At 37.9% G+C, this 26,532-nt stretch overlaps 2 protein-coding genes across 5 annotated transcripts in view; one reads left to right on the top strand and one right to left on the bottom strand.

Annotated features, from left to right (window-relative positions):
• The window catches only part of cep89 (centrosomal protein 89), an 84,493-nt gene that overhangs the window by 17,224 nt on the left and 40,737 nt on the right, over positions 1 to 26,532 (bottom strand). For all 4 annotated transcript variants that reach the window (XM_015368241.2, XM_015368244.2, XM_069181169.1 and 1 more), the window contains one exon: positions 939 to 1,108. In XM_015368241.2, coding sequence (XP_015223727.2) covers positions 939 to 1,108 — 170 coding nt within the window. The remainder of the gene's footprint in view (positions 1 to 938; positions 1,109 to 26,532) is intronic.
• On the top strand, positions 1,103 to 15,584 carry LOC107080013 (E3 ubiquitin-protein ligase RNF182). The gene is made up of 2 exons (XM_015368246.2): positions 1,103 to 1,227; positions 14,301 to 15,584. Exon 2 carries the CDS (start codon positions 14,315 to 14,317, stop codon positions 15,035 to 15,037), a length of 723 nt encoding a protein of 240 aa, XP_015223732.1. The 5' UTR covers positions 1,103 to 1,227; positions 14,301 to 14,314; the 3' UTR covers positions 15,038 to 15,584.

The following is a 26,532-nucleotide window of genomic DNA, read 5'->3' as shown; positions in this document are numbered from 1 at the left end:
TAGCACCTGATTTGGATTCTATTCCAATTTTTTCTTCCTCATGTCCTTAAAAAAGGATAAGGCAGCTGAAAACTGTCAGTTGACAGAGCCTGTTTACAAAACTGGCCTGCACACTTCCAACCTTTTCACAAACAACACCACGACTCCATGTCAGAGACTCTACATTTTCCAACATCACTCAAACAGATATACAGGAGGACCTTTTCTTTTTTTAGAGGGCAAATAAAACCACCACTTAGTGTGCAAAAAAAGAAGAATTTAAAATAACTGCTGACACTGGACCATAAAACTGGCAAAATCCAAGGTGACAAAGGTGTGTATGTATGACTAAGTGATCTGTTCTGTTTTCAGAACATAAGGATCCTGGAAGAACAATATATATAATGTTTTAAGCCATTACCATCTGTACTGTCTGCTATTTAAACTTGGGGCTATCAAAACAAGATGACTACAAGAAGTTATTGTAGGGGAAAAATACAGTACCTTACTTCGTCAATGGATTAAAATAAAACAGTGTTTACCCAGGAGCATATTAACTCACAAATTAAACCTCAGAAAGGTAAAGAATACCTCCAAAGTTAAAAAAGTATAAAATAAAGGAGAGCATGAAAAGCAAAAAGAAGCATTTTACATGGGTTTGATGAACGCTTGCCATTCTAACCAGTTAAGAAGGATCTTGCTATTTTAACCCAGAAAAATTACAGATTTCAGACAACAGCATGTATATGCTAGCCAGGTCTAGAGGTTCTACATTATCTGCATGCATGTTATTTTCAGGAGAGACAGCCAGTACAAGAACAGAGCGCACTGGAGTGAGGAGAGAGAAACCTGCCAGCCAGCCGCGAGCAAGAGGAGAGGGCAGAGCGAGAGAGGGAGCAGCTGCCCCCCCCCTCCACCGCTGGCCTCTAATTGGCTTGTTTTGACTGCGTCTGCCTTACCTCTTCTGCTGCAGCGCCTGGTCCAGCACTTCCTGTCTGTCTCGCAGCAGCCGCTGGAGGTGTCGGATTTCTCTCTGGTAGGAGTCTGCCTTCCCTGCGAAGTCGTCCTCCTGCTCCTGCAGGCGGTGCCCCATGACTCCCAGCCTGGCGGCGGCTTTCTTCTTGTACACCTGCGAGAGCCGGAGAGGGGGGCTGTCAGGGCTCGGGCACACTGCTGTTTCCTTGCTCCCCGCGCAACATCTGGAATGCGTCTGGGAATCCCTGCATGCCAGGATTCAGGCATGAGTAGGTAAGTGGGCAATCTGTACATTTCTAAGAGGTCTATTTGTTCATGCTGCAAAGTATAAAAAATGGTCTTTTGCCTTACAGCACAAGAAAAGAACGCTAAGATCATTTTATTGGATCAGCAGACAAGTTTTTTTCTCTTCTGTGACTTAAGAATGCTAACCATCTGAAAGCAGATTCAATAAAGATTTTTTTTGTTTGACTATATATATGTATTAACATATATCTGAGGAGTTTCAACTAAAAAAATCTACGAGCTGATTTCAAAAACGGAATGATGCATTGCTTTCCCCTTCCACAGCGAGACATCTGTTGCATGATTAAACCAACATTATCCAATACCTCTCTTATCCAGGAGGCTTGGGGTTTAAGTCTATAATATTTAAAAGTTACTGGATTTAAATCTGTACCAGATTCCTCTTGGTACACAACATTCTGGTTAACATGATGCTTATTTAAAACACAAGAAAAATCTCTCTGGGGTACTGAATATCTGTAGTGTTAATTAATTTATCCCAAACATCTTCTTCCTCAATTAGAAGCCTCCGACAACAGATATAAAGCATCTTCTGAGAGCATGAAAAGTGTGCTTTGCAAAAACTTCAGTTTTAGAATTGTATTGATACATATGTCTTTAAAAAACGTTTTACATTTAGAAAATTGTTGTAACCTAACAAACGCTCAAACACAAACACATGAACCACTAGAGAATTGTTTTTAAATTACTGAATCTAGCCTGAAAATGACAGTGGAAAGGTACAGTCCTTTCCTTATATTCAGGATGAAAAAGAAGCATGTGGGCACATATCACTTTTCTTCTCTTTCAGTAGGTGGCTTCAAGTACGAAGGCAAATTTAAAGCCAAAGACTGCTCAACCCCAACCCCTGCAGGGTGTGCACACAAACTGGCAAAAAAACAAGGTCTGCTTGGCCTCCCAGCCCCCTTGGAAACAGTAACTGACAGAAGCAGGTTGTACTTCAATACAATACAATACAAATTTTATTTGAAAGCATTCATTTCTGATTTAATCCAAAGCAGAGGGCAAGGTTTAAAAAAATGGGATGACTTAAAAATAAACTGATTTTTTAAAACTGCAGACGTTAAATATATTGCTGTTTATTATTTGTTTATTAACAAGTAAAACAAGTAGAGCAAAAATATTTAAGCATACATTCTCTACTTTGAAGGGAATGATTGGGAATATTGTTCATGTACATTTCATGATACCAGACTAACTGTGCCCTGTGACTGGAATTCAACAGAAAAAATCTGAATTTCTGAAGCAGTTTGATTCATCAGTGAAATCATGCAGACTCTTTTTAAAACCATACATTTTAATGATAATAATAACCTCAATTATTAAGTCAGAATGTAAAACAGCTATTTACTGTAAGCAAAGGCAATGTTCCAAAATTCAAGAAAATCCTGTTAAAAAACAGCAACACCCTGCTCTCTTATCTCAGCTCTCCAACACGTTTTCTTTCTCGATATTTATTTATTGCTGGCAGAGCATCACAGTCATGATGCAAGCACGTGAACCGAGCACATAATTCCCTGCGGTTACCTGTAACCCGTGCAATTTTCCATTCCCAGTATTGATGTATTTGGCTTCAACAATTCTGCTAAAAAGCCCCATTTTAAAATAGATGCCCAGCAGAAGAGAGGTAAAAAGCAAGTGTTTTTTACAGTGGTGGATGGTAGAAGAATAAGTTTCATATTTAAATGAAAATCAAAGACAGATTAGAAAGAAAAACTTTTTTATCTTCTTATTTTACAACTGATCCTGTTCCAAGACCCAGAGACATGTGTCTGCCTTAGGCACATGTGTGACCTGCACAACACTACAACAATCCAGCCTTTTGATTTAATTATTTTCCTTCATTCTATTTATGTTAACCGAGAACATATGCTTATTACCAAAGATGACCTGAGGCTGCAATTATAAAACAGATGCATTTGCTGGAGTATTTTGTGTAAATGCCTTACTGATACACACAACTGAGCAGCATCACACCGAGAATTTGAGCCCATGATCCTCTGCTCTGGAGAGCATTATTATTGTGCTGTGCACTGGAATGCAGTGTATGGTATGCTTTTGATTACCCACAATCTATAGGTTCCTGATTCACAATCCATAGTACCAAGCCCCCAAGAAAAAAAGGACAAAATATTAGAAAAAGAAAATGTATTGATGCAGCCAAAATAATTAATTGAGGTGCAAGATTACAGAAAAGACAGAACTTACCTTAAAAACAATTCAATGTACTGATTAATAGCCCAAATTCATACTAAGACGGTGACAAAATGAAAGGTCACATAAAACTTATTTTTTTGCCTTAAATATTTTTTTTTCTTTTTCAAGGGCATCATACCCATATAAGGGATGCGCTCATCTCCACTGTACTCTGTCCCAGCGTAAAGATGAGGGGGGTTACTTCTCCGTCTTGGATTATTGTCAGATATTGTCACAGTACTGCAAGCTCTAGCTTAGAGTATTAAACGTGAAGCTTGATGACATTCTGTTAAAAAGGTATAGCTCAACATCAGTACTGGGCACCGTATGAAAATGCAAGACTGTCTGATCTCTTGCTTTATGACAAGGACACCACTTAATTTTGTAGATGTTAATGGATAAGAACGTCAGTAGGGCTATGGGCTCATTCGTCAGTCTTGGGGTTCAATTGCAGCTCGAGGTCATAATTCAAATGAGCACAATGGTCTCAGGTTAGCAACCGGCAGGCAGCAAATCGCCGAATCACCGTAGTGCCGATCATGACTTGGAAGAAAAGAGACAGCTGTGAAATGACACTCAGGGATTAATTGGCATTAAATATCAGCGCTGAAGTCAGAGGTTTTCTCTCTGCACCCACAGGTGCTCTGGTACGGCTGCATGCGTGAGCTACTTCAAGTCTCCCAAAGTCTTCTGCCACTCTTGCTTCAAATATGAAAAAAAGGAGCAGCTGCAATTTAAATGCATCCTCCACTGGCTTGCCTGGTGACGTCTATTAATCTCATTTTAAGGACCTGCACTGGCCTTTCATTCCACTCCGGAGGCCACTTCCACCACCAGCAGATTAGTATGTGACTCATAGATCCGTCGCAGATGAAAATCCCGAATACTAATTCTCCTGTGCTTATGCCCACACACAACATCATTACCCCCATCGCTCCAGAGAAACACGGAGGTCACTTTCTGCGCTCTCCCCGAACTACATGGCTCTGTTTCTGTCTGATTAGACCCAGAGGACCTGGAAGAATGCTATTTTTTTTTATCGGACAAGCAAAACACCTCCAATCCTAAAGTGGTGCAAAGCCAGTGCTTTTCTGATCTTATAAGAAGGAACTCTGCATGTTTGCTGAGCAGTCTTCTTCATGGTTGTGTGTTCTGAGCATGTGAAGACATCAAACCACATTAGTGCAAGTCTTCTGAGAACTCCTGTCAGCACAGGCAGTTCCTAACGAGACAATGCAGGGAGATCAAACACACCAGTCCAGAGAAACTCTCACGGCATTGTTACTGTAGTTGTCAGAATTAGAGAGAAATAAAAATATCATTTTAATTTTCATGGTTCAACAGTTTGGGAATTATCCAACTTGTAGCCATCTAACTGAGAATTATTTTTATTTTTTAGATAGGCTCTTGAGTTTAAAAATAATAAGTAATTACATTCTGAAACAAAATGTAACAAGATCTTTTTAATGTCCAAAGCACTGAACAATGACTGAAGCGTGGCCTCTTGTCATGCACCACAGATGGTATGAAAATTTGGCAAATTTTGCTCATAGAGGTCATCATGTTGGAATTCAGTGGAATATTATTATTAATACTTGTAGTGGTGTTTTTGCCACTGAAGTTATACAGTATACAGCTAAATCTTAAGTGGCGTTCAAGATCTGCATCCTAAAACAAACCTCATCTTGACCGTATATTTTGATTTTGCACCATAATTCAAAATAATTAATTCATAATTAACTCAGACCATTCTCTTAACCATTGCCTTTGGAAATACCCACTGTGGCTCACACTTCTTAGCTGGAATATATGTACAGTATGCCTGAAGTTTAAAGAACGGCACCTCTAGCACTTTGAAATTCAATGCATTTTAGAAAATAATAAAGATGTTATGCTGAGTATGTAGGAGGACACCTGGGGAAAAGCAGAAGGTATTATCTGAAACAGTTGATGTGATTCATGGTATAATGGAAAGTAGAATCACACATCATAGCAGACTAGTCTGAAGCCTAACATCCTGCCTCAAAGCCATTACCTACACTGGGGTTGAAGGCAGATCAACTACCACCTTCAGCTGAGTTTGTAACGCATGTCTAGACTGTGACAGTCTGGAGCAGGCAATTACAGATCATCATTTCTTTACAATACACTAGCCCAAAGAGGCTTAGCTTCTTCTTCACCCCTCTCTTTAAGAAAGCATAGTCAAAATAAATTGCTTTTCCAGCAGGTTTTATTGGTTTGGTTTTACTTCACATTACAGAGATGCTAATTTTCTCATCCCCTCTAGACAGCTTGCTCACTAAAAACTGTCATTATGACTAGACGAGCACCCATTCCTTTGTCAGGCCCATAGAAATGTGAAAAAAGTGATTTATTCACCAGTAATAGCACTACAGTACATCAGATGCCTGTGAACAGATAAGAATTGTTACATGACATATCTTTATGTGTCTGACCACCATCTGAGCTAAATTTACAATGTTATACAGTGGGTGGTATTATATTTTGTCTCGGCTTACTGATTACCTTTAGTTTATTTTGACCATTATCACTTTTCTGCAATCTCTTAAACTTCTCTAATGTTAACTAAAATTCTTGCTTATTAAAATCTCTTGGGACATCACAAGGAGGTCATTTACAAGAATGTCAACCTGAAGGATGTAGTCAGATAAATGCAGAAATCTAAAAAATAATTTAAAAATAAATCTGTATGTGTGTTTATGTCATGTTCAACTGACATAGCAGGCATTTATACTTCTTAAAAGCATAGTGTTAATTGGAGCATGACCTAGAAGCCATTGCTCAATGTGTTGTGCAATATAGGAAGACAAGAAATCACAAGACTTGTTTTACGTTGCAACTGATTACATATTCAAAAAGTCAAGGGTGGAACCCCAGAGATGGACAGAGAAACTGGAGAGAAGCACATTATCTTCAAATTAATTACAGCTTAACAAATCACCTCTGATTACTGTTTCCCTGCTGATCCACATCCCTGCATTAATCCTGTGACTTACATTGAATATAAATCAGGAAATAAACCCAAGTTAAATGAGTTCATTTAGAAAATAAAGACATTTCATATGCATCTATGAATCACACTCTTACAACAACTGTAACTTCCAATATATAGCATCAATGCTAACTGAAACTGACATATTAAAACGTCAAACACACAAAACACAAAACATCAATTCACACCCGAAGAAGGTTCCACAGCAGAAACATTGTGTTTTCTTTCTTCTCTTTTCAGCATGGAATAAACCTATTACTTGCTCCTTTGCAGCCTATGCATGCTGACACAGCTACCCACCTGAACTATATTAAAACATCTTTAATATTTTAAAGCAACAGCTTCAACTGAGAGTAACTAGATCCAGCTGCACCCTATCTTTCCTGTAAAAAATAACAAAGAGTGGTTGTTTGGTTCATTCAGAGATAAAGATGCTAGCTGTAATTAAAGAAGGTGCTGAATTAAATCAGTACAGCTTTTGCTCACACCCCTCTGTTTGATCTGGGACATCTTCTAGAAAACATATCAATGTGATATGAAGGCTTAGCACTTTAATTAGGAATAAGTGCATTGCTGCCTCACAGTGCTGAGGCCCTGGGGTCAATTAAGAACCTGGGCTGCCAGCTGTGTAGAGTTTGTATGTTCTCCCAGTGTTTGCATGGGTTTACTCCAGTTTCCTCCCACAGTCCAAAGAAACACTGGTGGGTTAACTGGCCTTGGTGTGCGTGTCTGTCTGTGCCTTACAATGGACTGGCATTCCTTCCAGGGTGTATCCTGCCCTGTGCCCGTTGCAGTGATTGAGTGCATTACCAGAGGACTGTAGGTTCAGTTCCCCAGTGTAGACGATGTTGCTGTATCCTTCAGCAAAGTATGTTTGTTGCTTGTTTTGTTACTGTTAATGGTAATGTTACAAGTTAATGTTTGCCAGGTAATTAAAGGCAGAGGCTTCTTCAGGTTATGTTCATCACAGGTATACTATTTTTGCACATGAATTAAGAAGGGGGACCATGTACAGTATTTGTTTATGGGGGTGCGTCATGTAACAAGGGGAATGACATTCTCCCCCAGTCTGCCCCCTGCTTTGTGTTTCTCTCAGGGTGTGTACTTGTGTAAATAGATTGCGTCTAATAGATCATTCCAGCAGAACAGAAAGCCTGGTCTCTCTGTGCAGAGTCTCATATCTGGAGTTGAAAGAAGTCCAAAGTCAAAAGAGCACAGATGATATGCAGGTATATAAGGGGTTAATGGTTCACCACTGTAGTCAGGAAGCAAACCTTTCAAGCCCTTAAGGGCAAGCAACAGTGTATTCAATCATTCTGAGATCCACAGGGAGCCAGTGTGAAGCAGCTAAAAGAGATGATGTATGCTCACAGGAACCTGTTCGGTTTTCCCCTGAAGGGGAACAATATGAGAGTTATAGGATCCCAAAAGGGTCTGAAATAGAATAACGGAGTAAAGACAGGAGAGTTAAAACACCAAATGGTCACGTGACGTTAGCCATGAGTTGTCCAGGCTTGCCAGAGTAATGACTGGCCTTGTGTCAAGCAATTATTAGTAATCCCAACAAAGATTGTTTGTGTACTATGCCTTCATCCGAACCCAGACTGAAAAGACGTATGCAGCTTATTTGCAGATATATGGGCTTGTAACTAAACAGCAACAGTTGTTCTGCTGCAGAACGTTTGCAGAAAGGTAAGATAGCTGTTGGTCAATAATTACTGAGTTGGTTGTTCTCTAAATTCTGCTTTGTTTTAAAAGAAAGGTAATAACCACAAGTATAAGGGTAATACAAAAAATAAAAATATAACAGTCGTGGCATATGGAGAACAGCCCTGCAAAACATTCATTACCTCACAATTGTTTTCTGAAGGGCACCGTCTGCTCTTTAAAGTACTGTCAAATTTCTCCTGCTGATAATGCCGAACCTCCCCCGTGTTGAATTTGAAGCAGGTCTTCAGGGCCCCAGCTGATGCCGATCCAGCAGACATCGCAGAAATTGCCCATTGTCATGTAAATAAGCTATTAACCTTTATGACGGCACCAAAGAACAAGCACAAATCACTTCACAGTTTACCTAGGAGATGATTAGTTTGGTTTGCATTTAGCATGAAAAAGGCAGCAGTCAGCTGTGAGAGGACCAGCTAATGCACTGTGGCACATTAAGAGAATCACTCTCTGAGGGACGGAAGGACCTGATGGCATTTTTTATCAGTGCCTGCAGAATGATGACAGAGGGATGTAAAAATACCCACTTCCGAAATTCTGCACATGGGAAAGAATAGAGCAATGGATCTAACCCTTGGAGTCATCCCATATGTTTCAACTCCAGTCATGTACAGTAGATGGAATTACCCAAGGACATATAATATAGTCACCAGATTCATGGTATCACATCAGTACTAATACAAAACAAATGGAATATGTTATAATTACTAATATGAAAATTACCTGTCAAACCTTTATCCTACCTAATCTAGGATTGTAAAAAGCACAACAACATGTTGTAAATGATTACACTAATCAATACTCCCTAGCCCTTTTCGAATATTGGAGTAAATAAAATAAAAAGTTATGGTGGAATCGTAAATGTTAAATAAAGAAATGTGATAATAAGCATTGTATTTGTACAAATTCTTTAAATTTGGGTTTATATCCAACTTCGGAGATGAAACTGAAAAACATCATATTTAGCTATCCACAATCAAACAAACAAAATCTTAAAAAATTGGAAAGGTATTAAGTTAATATGAAAACATTTGAAACCATATTTGACGTTGAACACCAAAATAGACTGCGTTTAGACAGATTCATCTTTTAACGATCCTTAGAATCCATTTTTTTAAGATATAAAGGGAATTCAGTTATCCCTGCATAAATATCCCCGCTATCCTGTAATATATATGTTTTGAAGGTGATCTTACAAAAGCAGGAGTACACAGCTGGAATAAATTGATTGCATATATTTTTTACTTTTCCTATGCACCTCATCATTTGTCACACACAGAAAGAAAACAATCTAAAAAACCTCAAGCGTTCTCCCTGTAGTTCAATATACATTTTCAATATGATTTAGCAGAGTCCAACAAAACCTGAGAAAGTAAATTTTCTTTCCTTGGCAGATGTATTTTGTAGCAGCAGGGAGGTTCTAAGTACATTTAAGTTGGAACACATTATTTTAAACCTGGCAAGACTTAATAGTCAAAGCAAGTGAAGCATTTTGACCATGAATTTGGTTTCTGTATCCATTGGCAGAAGCTAAAATTAAAAAAAGAACTGGCAATCTGATTTTCTAGGCATGACTGGTAAGGCATTCTGCAACCTTTCGTAAATGTTATTAAAGTACCTACATAATTTTGTTGATGGAGATATCTGTAAATAGAGGCTCCTAATCTTAACAAATAAATTGAAAAATAGCACAGCTAAAAACTATAGAAATTCCCACTTTTCTGCTACACAAGATAAAATCATAATCAACCATGTGCAGGCTCTCACAAATTTGATTTCCTTTTTTAATAAATAATGAAAAGACTTGTTTTTCTTACCCGTAAGGAAAACAACGACTGCATTTCACTTTCCAGTTTTGTCCTGGAGATTTTCAAGTAGCTGTCGTCAATAAGTAGTTATGATAATTTGATTTATGCACAGCCACCTCAGAAAAATCAAAGGTATGCCTAAGGCAATAAATAAAGGAGTTAAGTCTTACAGCACATCTGACCACAAAACATAGCAGTCAAAAAAATCTGTTGTCACATTGACAACAAAATCTAAACTCTGAGGCACAGCATCAAACTCTCTGCAAACTATGCTTCTTAAACGTATTCAGCCTTTGCAAAGGCAGAAGAACCAATAATCACTCAGGTCATATAAAAAATCAATGCAGAAATGGGGAAAATTAACCAAAAATCACACCTGGTTCCAGCCATACCATGAAACAAAAAAGTCATTAATATTTCAGACATGTTTCTTTGCTGTGCTTATGATCAGACACGGCGGACCAAGTCAGACAACAAGGCGAGTCTTATTAAATGCAGTCCGGGTGTTTTCACCGAAACAGTGAGATACATGAAAATGAAAAAAACCCTTGTTGGCAACTGTAGGGAAAACTTAATACATACCCCATCAGCTACAGCTGTGATGCTGTGGTTGCAAAGCCCATGTTTTTTTCTCCAATTTGATGAACGTATTTAGTTGCAAGTGGGTGACCTGGGTTTATGTGCTACAGCTTTTCTCCTTAGGAGTTAAGGTTAAACTTTTTGTATGTTTTCTGCCACCTCACCCTAAATTCCAAACGACCCCATTTATAAATAACAAAGGGTTTGATTCACAATACATCGTTATTAGTATGTTGACTATTCTGTTTGTACATTGCTTTTTCTGAAGTACCTCATAAAGATCACTGGATGACTGAACCTGTAAAACTGGTTCTTATAGGATGTTACTGTAGAAAGCATGCACATTTCACAAGTAATGTGTTTTAAATTGCAATTGTAACAACAATAGGCCCACATGTACAGTGTACAGTGCAGAGATGTTAATAAATCATAGCTGACTCCAAAAAATACAGTAGGAGAAAAAAGCAATTTTCTTTGTCAGTCCCATGCATTTATTTGTGTCTCAATCAAGAGAATAGCATTAGAGGACAATGATAACACTACACAGTATTGATTTATAGCACATGAAATGCAAAGCTTGAGCTATTCAACAAGATACTGTCATGACAAAGACACCAATTTGATGACTTCTCAAAATATTTCATTTGAAAAACAGCTTTCCTATTTATTCTTGTTGGCACTGTTTTTCTACTGTAATACTAAATAAAGTTTGATCTGCCATTTGTTTCAATTCAAAACAATCCAGCTTAGGGCACCTCAGAAAATTATTTTCTGCATGTTAATGTGCAGTGTGCATGAGCACATCAGGTTAAAGATAACATTCACAATTCCAATGATATACGTGTAGTTTAAAAGCCATTGACCTAATAGCCATTTGCCTGAAACTGTGTCTCTAAAAAGAGGTCCAAGGCCAAAACCCAAAAGTGAGACATGTGGAAACCACTGTGGGTTGAATATATGAAAGTTTTTCAAAAAGGTGGGACTGCTTAAGACCAGTGATTCAATATCTTTTCTTTATTAGCTAAATCCCAGAACACTCCCAGCTCTTCGTGTCATCAATAACAAATCACCCTGTGATGTCTTCAAAAGACATCGACCGCAGGGCCACGCGACATTAGGACAGGTTTGAATACCAGCTCGAAAGGCGTGATTTGGAACACCACACACATTGCAAACCTAAGGCAGGCCTTTTAGAGACTTGCAAGGCTCTCTGGAATTATTGATCAGAGCTCTTCTCACGTTCCAGTGACTCTGCAGCCTCTCCTCACAGAGCCCTGCACCAGGGAATCGCACACAGCTTTAGCAGAGAGCACTTGCCCAGGTACTTGAGGTCATAAGAGTGCTTTTACTCCCATTCAAGTGGCCACTTGCTTCTGCACTAAACTGCAGTGAAGGGACAACATTTGCATCTCCAGCAGGCATTGAATTACTGAATACTCTTCACTGCAAACATCCTATAGATAAATGAAGCCACCAGCAAATAAAGGCTAGTTTCCAAGATGTCACATGCGTCCTATGGCTGAAGAACAACTGAGTTTCCTTTCTATTGCGGTATAGTTTTTAGTAAAACTTGAAAAGGAATGTGACATGGCTGACAAAGCTCTAACACTCCCTATATATACAATAGTTTTACACACATTCATACATCCATTTACAATCCTCTCTTATCAAACTGTGCTCTTATAACTCCAATATAGAACACTTTCTTATAGCAACTTTCAATTTTCTACAACAAGTAACCTTTTGGATGGACAAAGCGCTCAATTTTGCAAATGAATATGTTTGTCAAAGAAAATTATTTTATTACATGTTTAACAGATTCAATCACACTCAATCAATAAATGAGTAATTTGTTTATGGGCATGGGCTTTCAGTGGATTGTGTGCAGACGTGAAGGGGTGATGTGTTGTCACATGTAAATGAGCTTGTTGTGATTGTGGGGAGTGTAAATCTACTGCTAATTTTTTGTATGTATAAATCACAACTACAATGTAAGAGACATTTCTGCAAATTCAGACAAAGTATTATCATACCTTAAAAAATAAAAACAAGGTTCCTTGCTTCCTTCTACTAATATTAAACTTGCACTGCTCATTTTTTCTATTTCTACACGAAAGTCGGTCTGTTATTGTTCTCAATGTTATCATTGAAGAAACCAATGTTTCAATTTGGACTGAAGTGATAACAGGATTGAAGAAACACACAGAATGATTGACTCATCCATCAACCTAGAAATAATCTTCCTTGTTCTTTTTCATAGTGCGCAGATATAAATGTTATCAATCAAATTCCCTCCAACACCCACACGTTAGTAGCGTGTTTTCTCTGCTAGGAACCCGATCATGCAGGAAAAGAGTGTTTATTTCCATTTACAGTGATGGAATGTGAGCCATATTTGAAGGGTGCCCCAAGAACAAATAAAAAGATAATGTTACAAAACATTCACAATTGATACAAAGTCAATTTCCATCCTAATCATCATACATAGCAACAAGCATAGTTTTCAGGTTGCTATCTAAAATGCAAGCCTAGCGTATGAGATGTGTTTTACCTTTGGAGACCCAACGCTTGTCGATCGGGATAATATTCTAAAATCAAGGAAAGGCAGATCTCATCTGATGTGTGAGAGATGACGACCAGAGCTGAAATATGCTATTAAAAATACACAGTTTTCATCTCAAACATTGACCTGCGATAGCAGCCTTCCACGCCTGTCTTCCTTGCATCACGAAATTCTGCGGCTTCCTTCTCAAAAGAAACGAACAGGCCTGGAACAAGTGTAAAAAACGTTCTTGTGTCGTCACGAAGGATACGGAAACACCCCAAGGTGTGCAGAAGGACTAGAGTTGGGCATGAACCTGTGTGGTTGAGTAAACAGAACCCCGGTCATGGGGAGCAGGCGCTGGAGTTACAGCAAGCTGCCCTCCTCGCGGGGCCGAGGAGCTGCTGCCACGGGGAGGATGGGGGCGGCAAGACCGCGGACACCAGAAAGGCAGGATTAGTAGCCTGCACTTACACAGACACATGATGTTATCAGGCTTATTTTCAGACTTTAACAAATAAAATAAGGAAGATCCTGGAGAATCACTTATAATCAAACAGTGATTATTACACGCGGGTGGCAGAGCAGCACAGTGGTCAGCATTGCTGCCTTGCAGCACTGGGGCCCCGGGTTCTATTCTGGACCTGGGGCACTTTCAGCGTGGAGTTTGCATGTTCTCCCCGTTTTTTCATGGGTTTCAAGTTCTCTGGCTTCCTCCCACAGTCCAAAGGCATACTGGTACTGTAGGTCCACCCTTATTAAATGTAGAACACAAAAACCTTCCAGTTCTTCCTGAAAAACATGAGTTCTACCCTTTACACGTTTTCAGAGTAGGGTTATCCGTAACAGTTACAACAGGGCCTTAAGATCTTTTGCTCTCAATAAATTAATTGCTTAATTGCTGGCTCATCTTAAGAAATGTAATGTTTTTTTTCCTGACGCTTTAAAAATTATGCAAATAAAATACTGTAGTAGATTCATGTTACTGTAGCTATTAATATAACTCACGTTTGAGTGGAACTGGATAATGTTTTCAGTCTTTAATGTCTTGGTAGAACTAGACTCGGATGACTTGGCATGAAATGGCTTTGACATTTGCGTTTGAAAACGTCCAAATGCGGATTTCTTGTCTGCAGCCTCCGCCATTCACATGAATTATTTTCTTCTTGTTTTACAGAGCATGAAGTAAAAATGAGCTGTTCTCACACGGAACCTGAGGAGAAGCTATCCAATGAGGAACTGGAGTGCAAGATCTGTTACCAGAGGTACAATGCACACAACCGCAAGCCCAAGATCTTAGACTGCCTTCACAGAGTCTGTGCCCGATGCCTGAACAAGATCTTGGACATTGGAGATGGATCCCACTATATCAGCTGTCCCTTCTGCCGTCACGAGACAGAGGTCACGGAGTACGAGGTGGCTGGGCTGCCGGACGACTGCAACATCATGTCAAAACTGGTCACCAGGGACAAGTCCTGGAGCACAGAATGCAAAGAGGTGGTCCTGACACCCAAGAACCTCTCCTCCACCAGCCCATCCCATGGCTCCTCCAATTGCCTGGTTATCACTATCATGGAGGTGCAAAGAGACTCCCCTCGGACACCCAGCAGAAATACTAGCTCGGATTACTATGCAGAGCCAAGTCTGGATTCCATATCAGTCACTTCTCACAGCCACACAGACCAGGACCTCTTCTCCAAGCTCTGTAACCATGTGCCAAGGATATTGGTTTGGCTGCTAGGGTTCTTCTACTTTGGATCCCTGCCACTTGGGATTTACTTGCTGGTGATTCAGAAAGTGACTCTTGGGATCGTGTGTGTCAGTCTGGTGCCTTCCAGCCTGACTGTGTGCCTGGTGTATGGGTTCTGCCAGTGTCTGTGCCAAGGGATATGTGACTGCTCCTCCAGGACCTGACCGGCACCAACTGATAGATCCTACCAGACCTAGGCTGTCCCTCACCAAGACATGTGCAGTGATCACTGGCATCCTGCACTACTTAAAAACACTTCAATCAGTGGTATTAAAATCAACTAAAAGGTCTTTCTAATTGTGTGGTCCATAATGTTTTTGTTCACTTGCTACAAAGCGTTAAAAAATCTTAGACAAATGGCACTGTTAATTTATATTAGACCACAACGCAGAACCTCGATTTGAAACACTGATAGGTCCTTAAAATTGGGGAGTGAGGAGGTGATTAAATGCACTTTATTTGAATTCAATAATATTACTTGTGAGAAGATGGGTACTGCATTGCATATACCATGTTTTTGTCACTTATCACAAGACAATGTGACTAGATATGATTTCCAACACCAGGATGCAGCTCTTGGTTTCTTTTAAGTGACTATATTTACAGTTTCTGAGCAAGATCTAAGCCTAGTAAATCCTCGAACCTAGCTTACTTTCTGTAACATGGATCAAAACTACACACTTGAAATAAACTGGGAAGTTATTTTTTTTATTCTTGTTTTCCTCATTTATAAAATGCATATGCTCTGAATTCAGTGAAAATTAAATCAGTGAAATTGCAAAGCACTACCAATCCATATAGTAAGCTTCTTTTATTAAGCAGAAGGCAAATGTTTGTCAGCTTCAAAATTAAATGAATTACACTGCTGAGCCACTAAATGTGCTCGGCACACCAAACACGCCTGTTCTCACGCAAAAGGAACTTTCATACTCTTAAGTCATTGGATGATCCTAATGGGTATTATTTTTTTTAAGTGAAAAATTCAATCTGGTGCAAGACTTTAAAGATATGATTACCTACATAAAGGCAAACAGATGTTACACACCAAAGACGGCAGGCAACTGCTTTGTTTTACATTGTCAAAAATTGAATTGACTTTCAACACATATCTGACTAAATGAAGACAAACTCGAGACTGCTAATGCTAACTCTTTTTGTGATGGCAGCTTTGTGATGTGCAGTATGTAATATGCTAATGATTGCATCACTTTAGAACTAGCAGCAGTCTTTAGAATTATTCATGGCATCATTAGAGGATTAAAAGGAATCATTAAAATGAAGTAATCTATGACATATAGTGAGAAAATGTACTGCTAAATAATCTTTTTACAGTATCACTGTGACATTCACATATTATACAAACATCTGTCATTTCTTTTTAGAATTCATGGTTATCACATTATGATTAGGTGGAAGGCTATAGGTAGTTATTTTGTAAGCAGATATCTACACATCAAAGGAGTGCAAGTCAAGTTTGACAATACAGTGCATTCTTAGTAAATATTTGTAAGGAATTATGAGTCAAAAACTAAGATAGAGTGATGAATAAAACCCACAATTTGGATCCTATACTTGACTGGTTATTCTTCAGTGACACTTCAAATTAACTGCCGCTGACTAAAAGTGATTGCATCTTGAAAATGTGAATAATGAATTCATTAGGAAGTCTTAATGACAGACTTGCAATCATATGATTTGAATATAAATGTTAATTTCAGAATCATTTGTGTAGAACTAATTTTAACTTTTGAGGTCTTCCCAATGGAAACTGTATACAAAAAAATTCTCTGTCTGCTGGTAGAAACCTAATACATCACACACAGTGACAAACAACTGCTACTCTTCTGTCATTTCACAGAATACGAATTTGTAACATACTGTAACACACTTGTTGCATTATACAGTAGCTGTACAATACATATCGTACAATATAATACTAATTGTATTGAATCAAGCAAGTGTTCTGTGGTATTGTTTTATATTTTTGGTTTGTTTGCTATTGGTCATACTGACAACATAATAGCTTCTAAAAGGATATTCCAAAGTGGAAAGCACATCACATTGTGCATGAGTGGGTAAAGTCAGCACCCCTGGTTTAATGTTAATATGTCATGGGCTAAGACACTGTGATCGTTGAGTTTGTTTTCCTAGAGGAACTTCATAATTCAAGCACAACTCAGCAGCTTGAGCAGCTTCTTTGGGGTCAGTTCTCCATTCTAGTTTATTAATCTTACTGTCAATTGGTGAAACAAAAGCTCTGTTCACTTTTTCTTGAAGAAATAATATGCATGGTAAATACAATTTAAAATGAAAGAAAAGAGAACCATTTAAATCTGTACAGTCAGAAACTTGATCTTTGAAATTTATACACAATCATTCAAAAAACATCTCTAATAACTTTTGCACTTCACACATAAAGAGTAACTTCTCTGGTTCTTAAATATTGAGCTTGGATATAAGAACTCACTTCTTGGTATAGATAAAAACCTTTCAACTTGTGTTAAGCTGCAACTTATGAAATATTCTATTTATTAAATATATAAAATAATATTTCCTTAAGGAAGACAATTCTCCAATAACTTATTTTCAAGATATACTTTATATACTTTAAAAGCAACTTAATAATGTATCATGGTTTATACATTATAATATGTACTTTATTATATTTCTACATATATTAATATACATGATATGGCTTTGCAATGACTTCTGTTTGACACAGGAATCGAACACCTAAAAAGTTAATACATTTAATAAGAGCAATGTATAGAGTATGTATCATTTACAATCTTTGAGGAAGCACTGGTCTGTCAGTATGAGAAGTTGGTTTTGATGGGAGGTTGTGGATGTTCTCAGTTTACTACAAGTTCAAACTATTTTTAAAACCCTTATTCCAGTCTTTACAAGGGATTCCAACCTCCACCCTTGAAAAGAAACAGGTCTCCCTTTATTGAGTTTGCTTATTAAAATAGTTTAAAACAAGTTTTTTTTTTCTTGCAAAAGGAAAAAGATATTAAGTTGAATGTGTAGCACTTTCTTTCTAGCAAATACAGACACCATTTAATTTGAAAACGAGTACACTTAAATCTGGAAACCAATTTAATCCATACAGTGAATCATATTTAAATTGTTATCTTTAAATTAAACAATCCACTTGATCATTGTTACTTTCCTTCAGTATGTACATATAATTTTTAGAGGCCTCTTATTTTTTCTGTTCTTGGGAATACAGGTGCTTGGAAAAGATACCTCTAACCCTCCACAGGGAGCCTGGACACTCCGGTCGGCAGTGTCAGTTTATAAAATGCATCAGTGACGCTTGTGTTCCAGTGCACAATTCTGGTTTAAACACTGCTCTCGCAGACTGTCTGTCAAGAAGCTTCTGTGCAGCATGGCTTTATAAAATTGAAGGCGACATCCAGCTAATTTATTAAATCATGTGTTTCCTGGTTCCTAAGTGTAGAAAATATGATATCATTGAATTCAACAAATATGACAAAGAAGCGAACAGCTCCTGGGAAGAATGGCAGGTGTTTTAAAGAGCTAGTGATTTTGTTTACTAGATTTTTTAGTAATTAATACTTATGTATCTGCTGGAGTTTGTTATTTTTATTTGTGAACAGAATCACATCTCTCACAAGATAGATAAGATTACAGTCTTGAATTCTCCATCCCTGTTCATGGATTCTCCTGTCCAGGAGGTCTTATAGATCATCCCAAAATACTTGTTTCTAAAGAATGGAAACATCAGGTATTGATCAATTAAGCAAATAATTTGTTCAATTAAAGAAACACAGTTCCTTGAGAAGTATTGAACTTTGTTTTCCAAATGATTGAAAAAATGACCTAATTTAACAAAATACCTGCTTGAGTGATGCTAATTAAATGGCTGCAAGTCTTCAGAAATAAAGAACTAAATGATTACTTAGAAAAATAACACTGGACTGATGTTCCTCAGAACCGAGACTAGACAGATCTACAAATCTAGAGTTATAACTTCAGCCACAAACCTGTACACATCAATTAGTATTTTTAAATTACCTAAACCTCACTGGGGAAGTATAACTATTTCGGAAGCTACTGTTTTGTTATACTGCATATGGAATGTGCAGTCTAGAATCCATCTGGCAGTGACTCATCCCAAAATATTTTATTGTTGCATTCCCAGCAGAAGAATCATGCAAGACTATAAGGTCATGTCAGAGTTAATTAGAGATGGAGTCTTTTATGCCTCAGAAGCAGTAACCCAAAGGAATAAACAATTATGTAAACTGCAGAATCCAATTTCTCCATGCAGCCCTAGAGGAAATGGGTGAGGGATATTTTTTCCAAATTCTACACTTCTTCTAACTGTGTAGAGAGAACTGTTTGTCTTGAAAAACAGCAGGCATAATAATGAAAATAATGAGGTGGGTCAACTAGGGAATAGTGAACAGAAGGAAATGTGAAATGGCTAAATTTATTTATTTTTTTCTACATGGTTTTAAAAATAAAATGGCTCTGCTCTCTGGGCTGAACTAATCTGACAGCTATATGCAGACTCCCTTGAATATGTGCAAGGTTACTACTTAACAACTACCTCTTTGAATCTTTTTTAATCCACTTATGTATTTTACTACATAATAGAAACTATAAAAGAATATATAAAGCAACATCTGTTTAATTTGGCACCTTTAAAGTACCTCCTAAACTCTGATCCCAGGGCGGACCTGCCTAGGACACAAACTGAGACAATTGAAAATCAGGTTGTGATTAGAACTGGAGTTACTGACCCAACAGGCAGCAATCTTCCCTGTGGACAGAAATTCTAAACTAAATCCCTAGAAGGGGGCAGAAGACACTGTCTTCTCAGATATCCCCTTTTCTGGGTGACCTGTTAGATTTTCTAAATACTTGTAGCAATGAAAAAGTCCACGATATTTGAGGAAAGGTTATGGATGCTAATACATCTTAAATGTTTCAGTTTGTCTTACCTATAATTTTCCCCTCTGGGTTAACTTTCTATGTCAATTCCTCACTTCAGCCCCTTATCTGACATGAAGTGTGCTACACATAAGCCAACCCTAATGGTATTTCATTTTGCCCCATCAGTAGGAGAAGTGCTAGCTGTAAAGCAATACATTTTTTAATATTTCATATTTCACTCTGGATTAAAATAGACCTGCTAAAACATTTATTCTCCAGTCACCAAGCATAAAGGCTTAAAGTGAATCAATAAAAACGACTTACTGGGGGCGGGTGGGTAGATGAGGTTTACTATATTTCTGTTGCCTGTGCCATCGATATCAAAGAGCATTCCAATGTCTGGGACTAGAAGCTAACGGATATGTGTTCTTCAGCTCTTTATGCAAGTTTTTATTGTAAAGCTTTTTTCTCATCACTAAACTGAGTGGCACTGTATACCATCAGTTTGGCTCAGCATGATGGCAAAAGCCATCACTTCACTGACAAATGGATGAGCCAACAGACAGCCTGCTGTGTCCTTGGCAATTGCAGGAGTTCAGAGCAAAGCAGTGAGCGGTTTGTTAGCAGGAGTCTGAAATCTAATGAGTCAATTAGGATCTCTCTGCGTTCTTAGGAAATGAAAGATCTCTGATCAGAAAAATGCAAGAGGAATGCTACCAGGTGGTATGCCCCCTGAAAGCTGTTTATAACCTATGGAAAACAGATTGCCTTATGTAATTCAAGGACAAATGCTAAAAGTGTTAGCCAAAATAGAAAAAAAATCTTTACAGCTTAGAATAAAGATGCTTACCAACATTAAGCTTTGCACTTAGCTTTGCTTCTCCTAGATCCATCACAGATGAATTATGATCCATGAAGTACAGATGTATTTTAGTAAAACAATTCAGGCACTGAAGATTTCACGGGCAATCCCTAGCCAAGGCTTGCTGTAGGGTGGAATGAGATCTATGCGTGGTGTGCTGTACTGAGGCTGGCGTTCTCAGGGATGTGACTGGACCCTTGGAGATATCTTTGTGGTCCCCTGCTAGGTGATGGGAGATTAGGCGGATCAGCGGTTTAGTACACACTCATCAGGTAGCTTCACTTCACCAGGGGAACAAGCAATGGCTTCCTTGAATTACCTAGTGCTGAGCAGCACACAGGACTGCTTCTTGCGCACTGCTAATGCTCTTAAAATGAGTGCGAAAATGTCTGAGATATGTACCTACACTAAGTATACAGCTGAGTTTGGACAAGGCTTCTGAATATGTTAGAACCTCAGCAAAGACCATTTTCCAAGAATATAGCCAAATCTTTTTTGAAGCAGGTGAAGAGACCTGACCCAGGTTAATTCATTTTGAATGAGAACGCATTCGAAGTCACAGGGCAGTAGCAGGTGTGGCCACCACTGGAAGCAAGCTGCACATCTTTTAAAAATGTTTTTCTGAAAGGCAGGATTCTTTCCATTTCCTCTCCTGGAGCCTAGATGAGTATGTGGCTGTTCATGGTCTGATCAGTCCTGGTGTTTAGGGAATGTTCTCACATAAGAATATGCAAGCGGGCAGGACAGCAAGCAAGGTCCCAGAACAAAGCAGCACCATGCAGACAGACTTTCAGAAGTGGAGTTCTGTGGAAACTAGACATTTTTGGCCAGAGCATCACACCTGGACCTCCCCATTGACCTCGAAGTGTCCTAACTCATGGTCTCCAAGACAGTGGCCTATCACTGACAGACTGTTTGGCTGTATCATCTTGCAAGATTAGAAATTGCTGACTGTGAACACCCCACAAAGCAAAAAACTCCCAGAATTAACTGATATAGTGATTATTCATCATCAAAGTCACTCAAGTGCATCATAGTCAGTCAAGAATGATCAATCATTCATCAATAGAGTGATAAGTTTATTTTGATGCTCAGTATATTTGGACCAGGTGATAATGAAAGCTGAATAAATTAATCAGTTAGCTCAGCTCCTAATACAGATTTTATTTAGAAAATGTAGCATAGAGTTTTGGGGAAAAATATGGTGCTCATTAATAAAGATAACAGAGCTGCTGGTTTTCACTTATACATTTTTTAGGTTTATTATTCTTCCAAGATGAGAGGATTAATTTGCACATAAGAATCGTCCCTGCTCCCCATCCAGAAACTCTTGTACTGCTAGAAACTACAGTCCCTCAGCACAGAAACCATTTTCTGCTTTTATCTACAGAGAAAGTGAATGCAACATCCCTTATCTCTAATTAGACACCCAGAGACTGTGAAAAGAAGGAGTCCCAAATGTCAGGTGTGGGAGGGCTCTTATCTAGGCGATCAGTGCAATTAAAACTAACAAAATATGTGAAAGAACATCTTGCAGTGTTAAGTTAGCTGCTTTTAAGAAACATCCTAATCTCCTCAAAAGGCATAAGGAAATAACCTTCCCGCCTGAGGTTTTTGACTCATCCATTATGCATAAAAGAAGAGATGATTTGAGCTTTGTAGACTATTATGGGATTATCAGGCAAAACACATTTTAGATTTAATATTCATCTGTGTTGTAATAAAATACTCCCAAAGTATTGTGAGAATTTAAGAATAATGAACAACTCTTTTCAACCATCAGGACTGCAAACGATTCAAACTGTTTAAAATCCTAAGACCAGAAAGTCAGCATAATTAGGTCTCACATCAGTTACATCCAAGGTGCAAGATTCATTTTAGCTACATTCAGCTATAACGGGGCTCGTATGATACTAGTATTGTATACAGTATAAGATACATTTTTTCTGTTGGTATCTTTCATATTGTGTATCTTAACTTTATTGCTATGCTGAGCAGGAAGCTGCCTTATCTAGAAGTCTGTTCCCTGGTAAATTCCTCACAAAACATATCTTGTAATTGATAAAATCGTCTTATATATGTTTCTTTCAGGTCCATTGGAAGAGGACCTGAAGCAAACTAATAGCAAATAAAAGAAAGGAGCAGCTTCACAATATATTAACTTTTCCTTTTATATTTTTTTTTACCTCCAGTCTCATTTGTAACTTGCATTGTGTCCTTCTCTGCATAATCTTAATGATAAAGGTTTGCTTTTTTGGATCACAGTTTCCCATTCCTGCTAAATATCCTCTCAACATTATTCAAAGGGGAAAAAAGATAGGGGGAAAAAAAAAACAGAAAACAGATAAGAAAAACAGGAATTGAAACACACTGATTTTCATTACTGTGCCATGCTAATGTGCTTTCGACTGAATTTCTTTTACATACTGTATGTATCGAAAATCAAAATACATTTCTCTATTTTACATGCTTGTTTTTAGAAAAAGTAAACATTTTTGGCATAATTTTTTACTCACTCAGCATTCACAACTGACCATAATGTGTGACTTCAGAATGTTGCATATTGAGAGAGTTAATATACTGTAGATAGGTGATTGAACATGTTGAGTGTCAATCCTGGTGTAAAACTATAAATGAGAATTCTCAAGCAGTGGACTAAAATGCTCTTTAGCAGGAATCAAGGTTTTGTGAAGACCATGGTGGTGGACATTCACGAGTATGGCACAGTAATTGTTTTGTGCAATAGACTTGCAAATGGTCAGCAATTGACAATGCAGAGTGTGACAGTGTCGGACAGAGTGTCTAGTCACTACAGATCCCCAACTGTCAACCTGACTGCATGGAGCTACAATAATCAAGTCCCTCAGGCAATAACGACTTTCATGTAAGATAAGAATGTGACCGTTATGGGGTGGATACTCTACTCATTCAGGCTCCATTGAACATATGGGTGGAGTCAGGATACCATGTGACATCTTTGGCTCTGAGACCAGTGAACAGGCACATGCTTGTTCAGGCTCCGTGAGAGGAATACAACTGAATTAAACCTGGTGCAGAGCATTTTTCAAAGACATGCAGCTTGTATACCTTTCTGTGGGCATAGGCATTTCTAGCCTGTGACTTTCACAGCAGACCCTGTATCAATCAATCCTGATGATGATGTTAATGACTATAATGAATTTTCCTACATCATGGTTGTTAAATTGTCAGTAGAAAGGCTACAAAACAATATTGCAATTTTCCCACCAATTCCATTCCAGTTTCTAAACCGCTTAATCCAGTACAGGGTCAAGGAGTGAGCCAGAGCCTAATCCAGCAACCAACGGGCATAAGGCAGGATACACCCTGGATGGGACATCAGTCCACCACACTTGTACTGCTAATATCCTTCAGAATTTATTATAGTTAGAAAATTCCTTTGATGCACAGTATATATAACTGTCACACTTGGAGATAATGATATTTACAGCTCTTTGAGAAAGAAGGTGGTGAAAAATTGTTGCTGCATGGTGACAAGTTCTTTAAGGTCAAATGCTTGACCATCCTGTTCAGAGTAACAATCCCTTGAGCTATTCCACTTGACTATTTTCACAAAGACCTCAAAACCTAGTTTTTACCAGAACAGTTGCTGAGAATTTTGCAATCAATATGAAAGAGAAAGCAACAAAAATAGTATAATGGATACACAATAGCAAGATTTAACAGACAGAAACAGCAACAAAACATACAAAAAATGATAAATTGGATTCTATAAACACCCTTACCTAATCTACTATCTTTGTAATAATTCATTGAATAGCAATGCCGTTATGTGACAGTCAGGTAATTTTGTTCAGGACAGGTGTGATGTCACCCACAATCTCTCAAAAGAAAAGTCAGCTCATGCAGTATGTATGAGCGAGTTTTAGCCTTTTCCCTTCAAAACTCCAATTAAACATGCCAGCTAATCACATCACAGCTAGAGAGTGATTAAAACAGGATTCTAATTGATCTCCTGTTAACTCCTCTCAATTAAGATGAAGTAATGACTCAATTGATTGGGGAACAGTGTTTCTTTGATTTATTCTCTCAGAGGAAGACACGAAGCTGGGAGAATTCCTTTGGTGAACAGCCTTATTTTCTCATTTAAGACTCAGACAAGGGACTGCCTTATAAGATTTTCTTAAGTTCATATTTAATCATTTGTAAGCAGAAAATATATATGACTGCAGCTAAGTGTCTCTTGACATGTCTATCTTAATTCTAATGCACAAGTATGATTACACTGTCTTTATAATCCTACCTGATGTGGGACTTGTAATATACCAATATAAGTTTGGAATATATCACACACTTGTTACATATCCAAGACAAAAGTACATACAGTATGATCCCATTATTTAAAAAAGGTTAGTTATTTTGAGAAGAAAAATAAATCAATGTTAATATGATACATGCAAGTCCACTTTCACATTATCCCAAAACTGGCTGTGCAATTGCATTCTCAAATGTTAACAAAAGGCAAAATCTTGCAAAATAGACATCACTATGAGGCGAGCTTTATCACTAATGAAGTGGTAATGTGTCAAAAGTTAGGATAATGAATTTTACAACCTGATACCATTAAATTTATTAACCTTGTTTATGAGCTGTACAACAAATTATTCCAAGGCTGATCAGTGATTAAGTACTAATTTTAACATCTTATTCTTCTTAAAATGAAACATATATTTCCCGATTAACTTTTTGACTAGATCATTTCACACTATGCTAACCCTACACTATACCCAGTATAAAAAGATTCAGATTTTATCCCAAAGGACTACACACATTAACGTTTTCCATGAAGTCCTTAAGCTAATCAGAAATTTTGTTTCCTATTTTTAGCAGCTCAGATTTTCTTTGAACATAATAAAACCCCAGGTCATACCAAAGTGCTCTCTTATTTAATTTATTCTCACTTTACCGATTAAAAACACCTTCCTCTCTCTGTGCACTATTATCCTGGCTTAAGAGAAGATTTCTATGAATAGAATTCAAATTGCATTTAGTTTTGAGGAAAGGTTTGCAGCCCACAGCCTTACAGGAAAACATCAAGTGACATTCATGTACGAAAGGTTAATGGATTTCGTGTCCTTGTCTATGTTTCTACAGCAGTGAACATGTGGAAGTCTATGCCTTCCAGATATAGAAATGAGGTAAAATAACTTTAATAACTGGATAATAAAGGTAAACAGCTTTTCAGCAGATGGACTGATGCTGATCAGGATTTGTGCATTGATATTTTTTTGCTCATTTATTCTTATTGCATATTTCTGGGTCATATTATCAATACCAAACAGTGCTGTAGTAACAGGACTCATAGTGTAAAAAATTGCTGTTACAGTGATACCACTTCCCCGGTATCTCAGGAACATTCAAATACCCAGCAGCAACGTCCAGGCTTTTACTGGAGCAGGTTCAAAATCAAGGAATCCCACTGCATAAGGTAAAGTTTGACACTTTACCTTATGTAATTAATTGTAATAGTTACATACATTACATTAATTAACTAGTAATTAATTGTAAACCATAACTAAAATCTAAAATGTTTCACAAGTTGCAAAATTGAAATGCATGTAGCTATGTAAATAAGTTTATTGGTGACTTGTAGTGTTGCCTCAAATGGATTTTACATAGTTACTGTTCTGCAAAAATAATATTCTTCTGCATGTTTAAGTGGCTGTCTTCTCTATAAGCCATACGCAGTTTGACCTGTCCTACACTAGTGTCACCTTGTAACATTCTCACAAGACCCAAAGGCAGAACAAGGGATTCACTGTGGTGCACAGACAGAAAAAACAAAGTCTATAACTCATTTAGCAAAATCTAAAAATTCATTTAAAAATTGTCAGAGAATGTCCATGATGTATT

Source organism: Lepisosteus oculatus, chromosome 20 (assembly GCF_040954835.1).
Source record: "Lepisosteus oculatus isolate fLepOcu1 chromosome 20, fLepOcu1.hap2, whole genome shotgun sequence".
Classification (NCBI taxonomy): domain Eukaryota; kingdom Metazoa; phylum Chordata; class Actinopteri; order Semionotiformes; family Lepisosteidae; genus Lepisosteus; species Lepisosteus oculatus.
The sequence above is the reverse complement of the archived record's forward strand: the minus strand, read 5'-3'. Positions and strand labels throughout refer to the sequence as shown.

What these genes read in the sequence shown, in the direction of transcription:
- LOC107080013 (XM_015368246.2), top strand. Translation starts at nt 14,315, where the DNA reads ATGAGCTGTTCTCACACGGAACCTGAGGAGAAGCTATCCAATGAGGAA.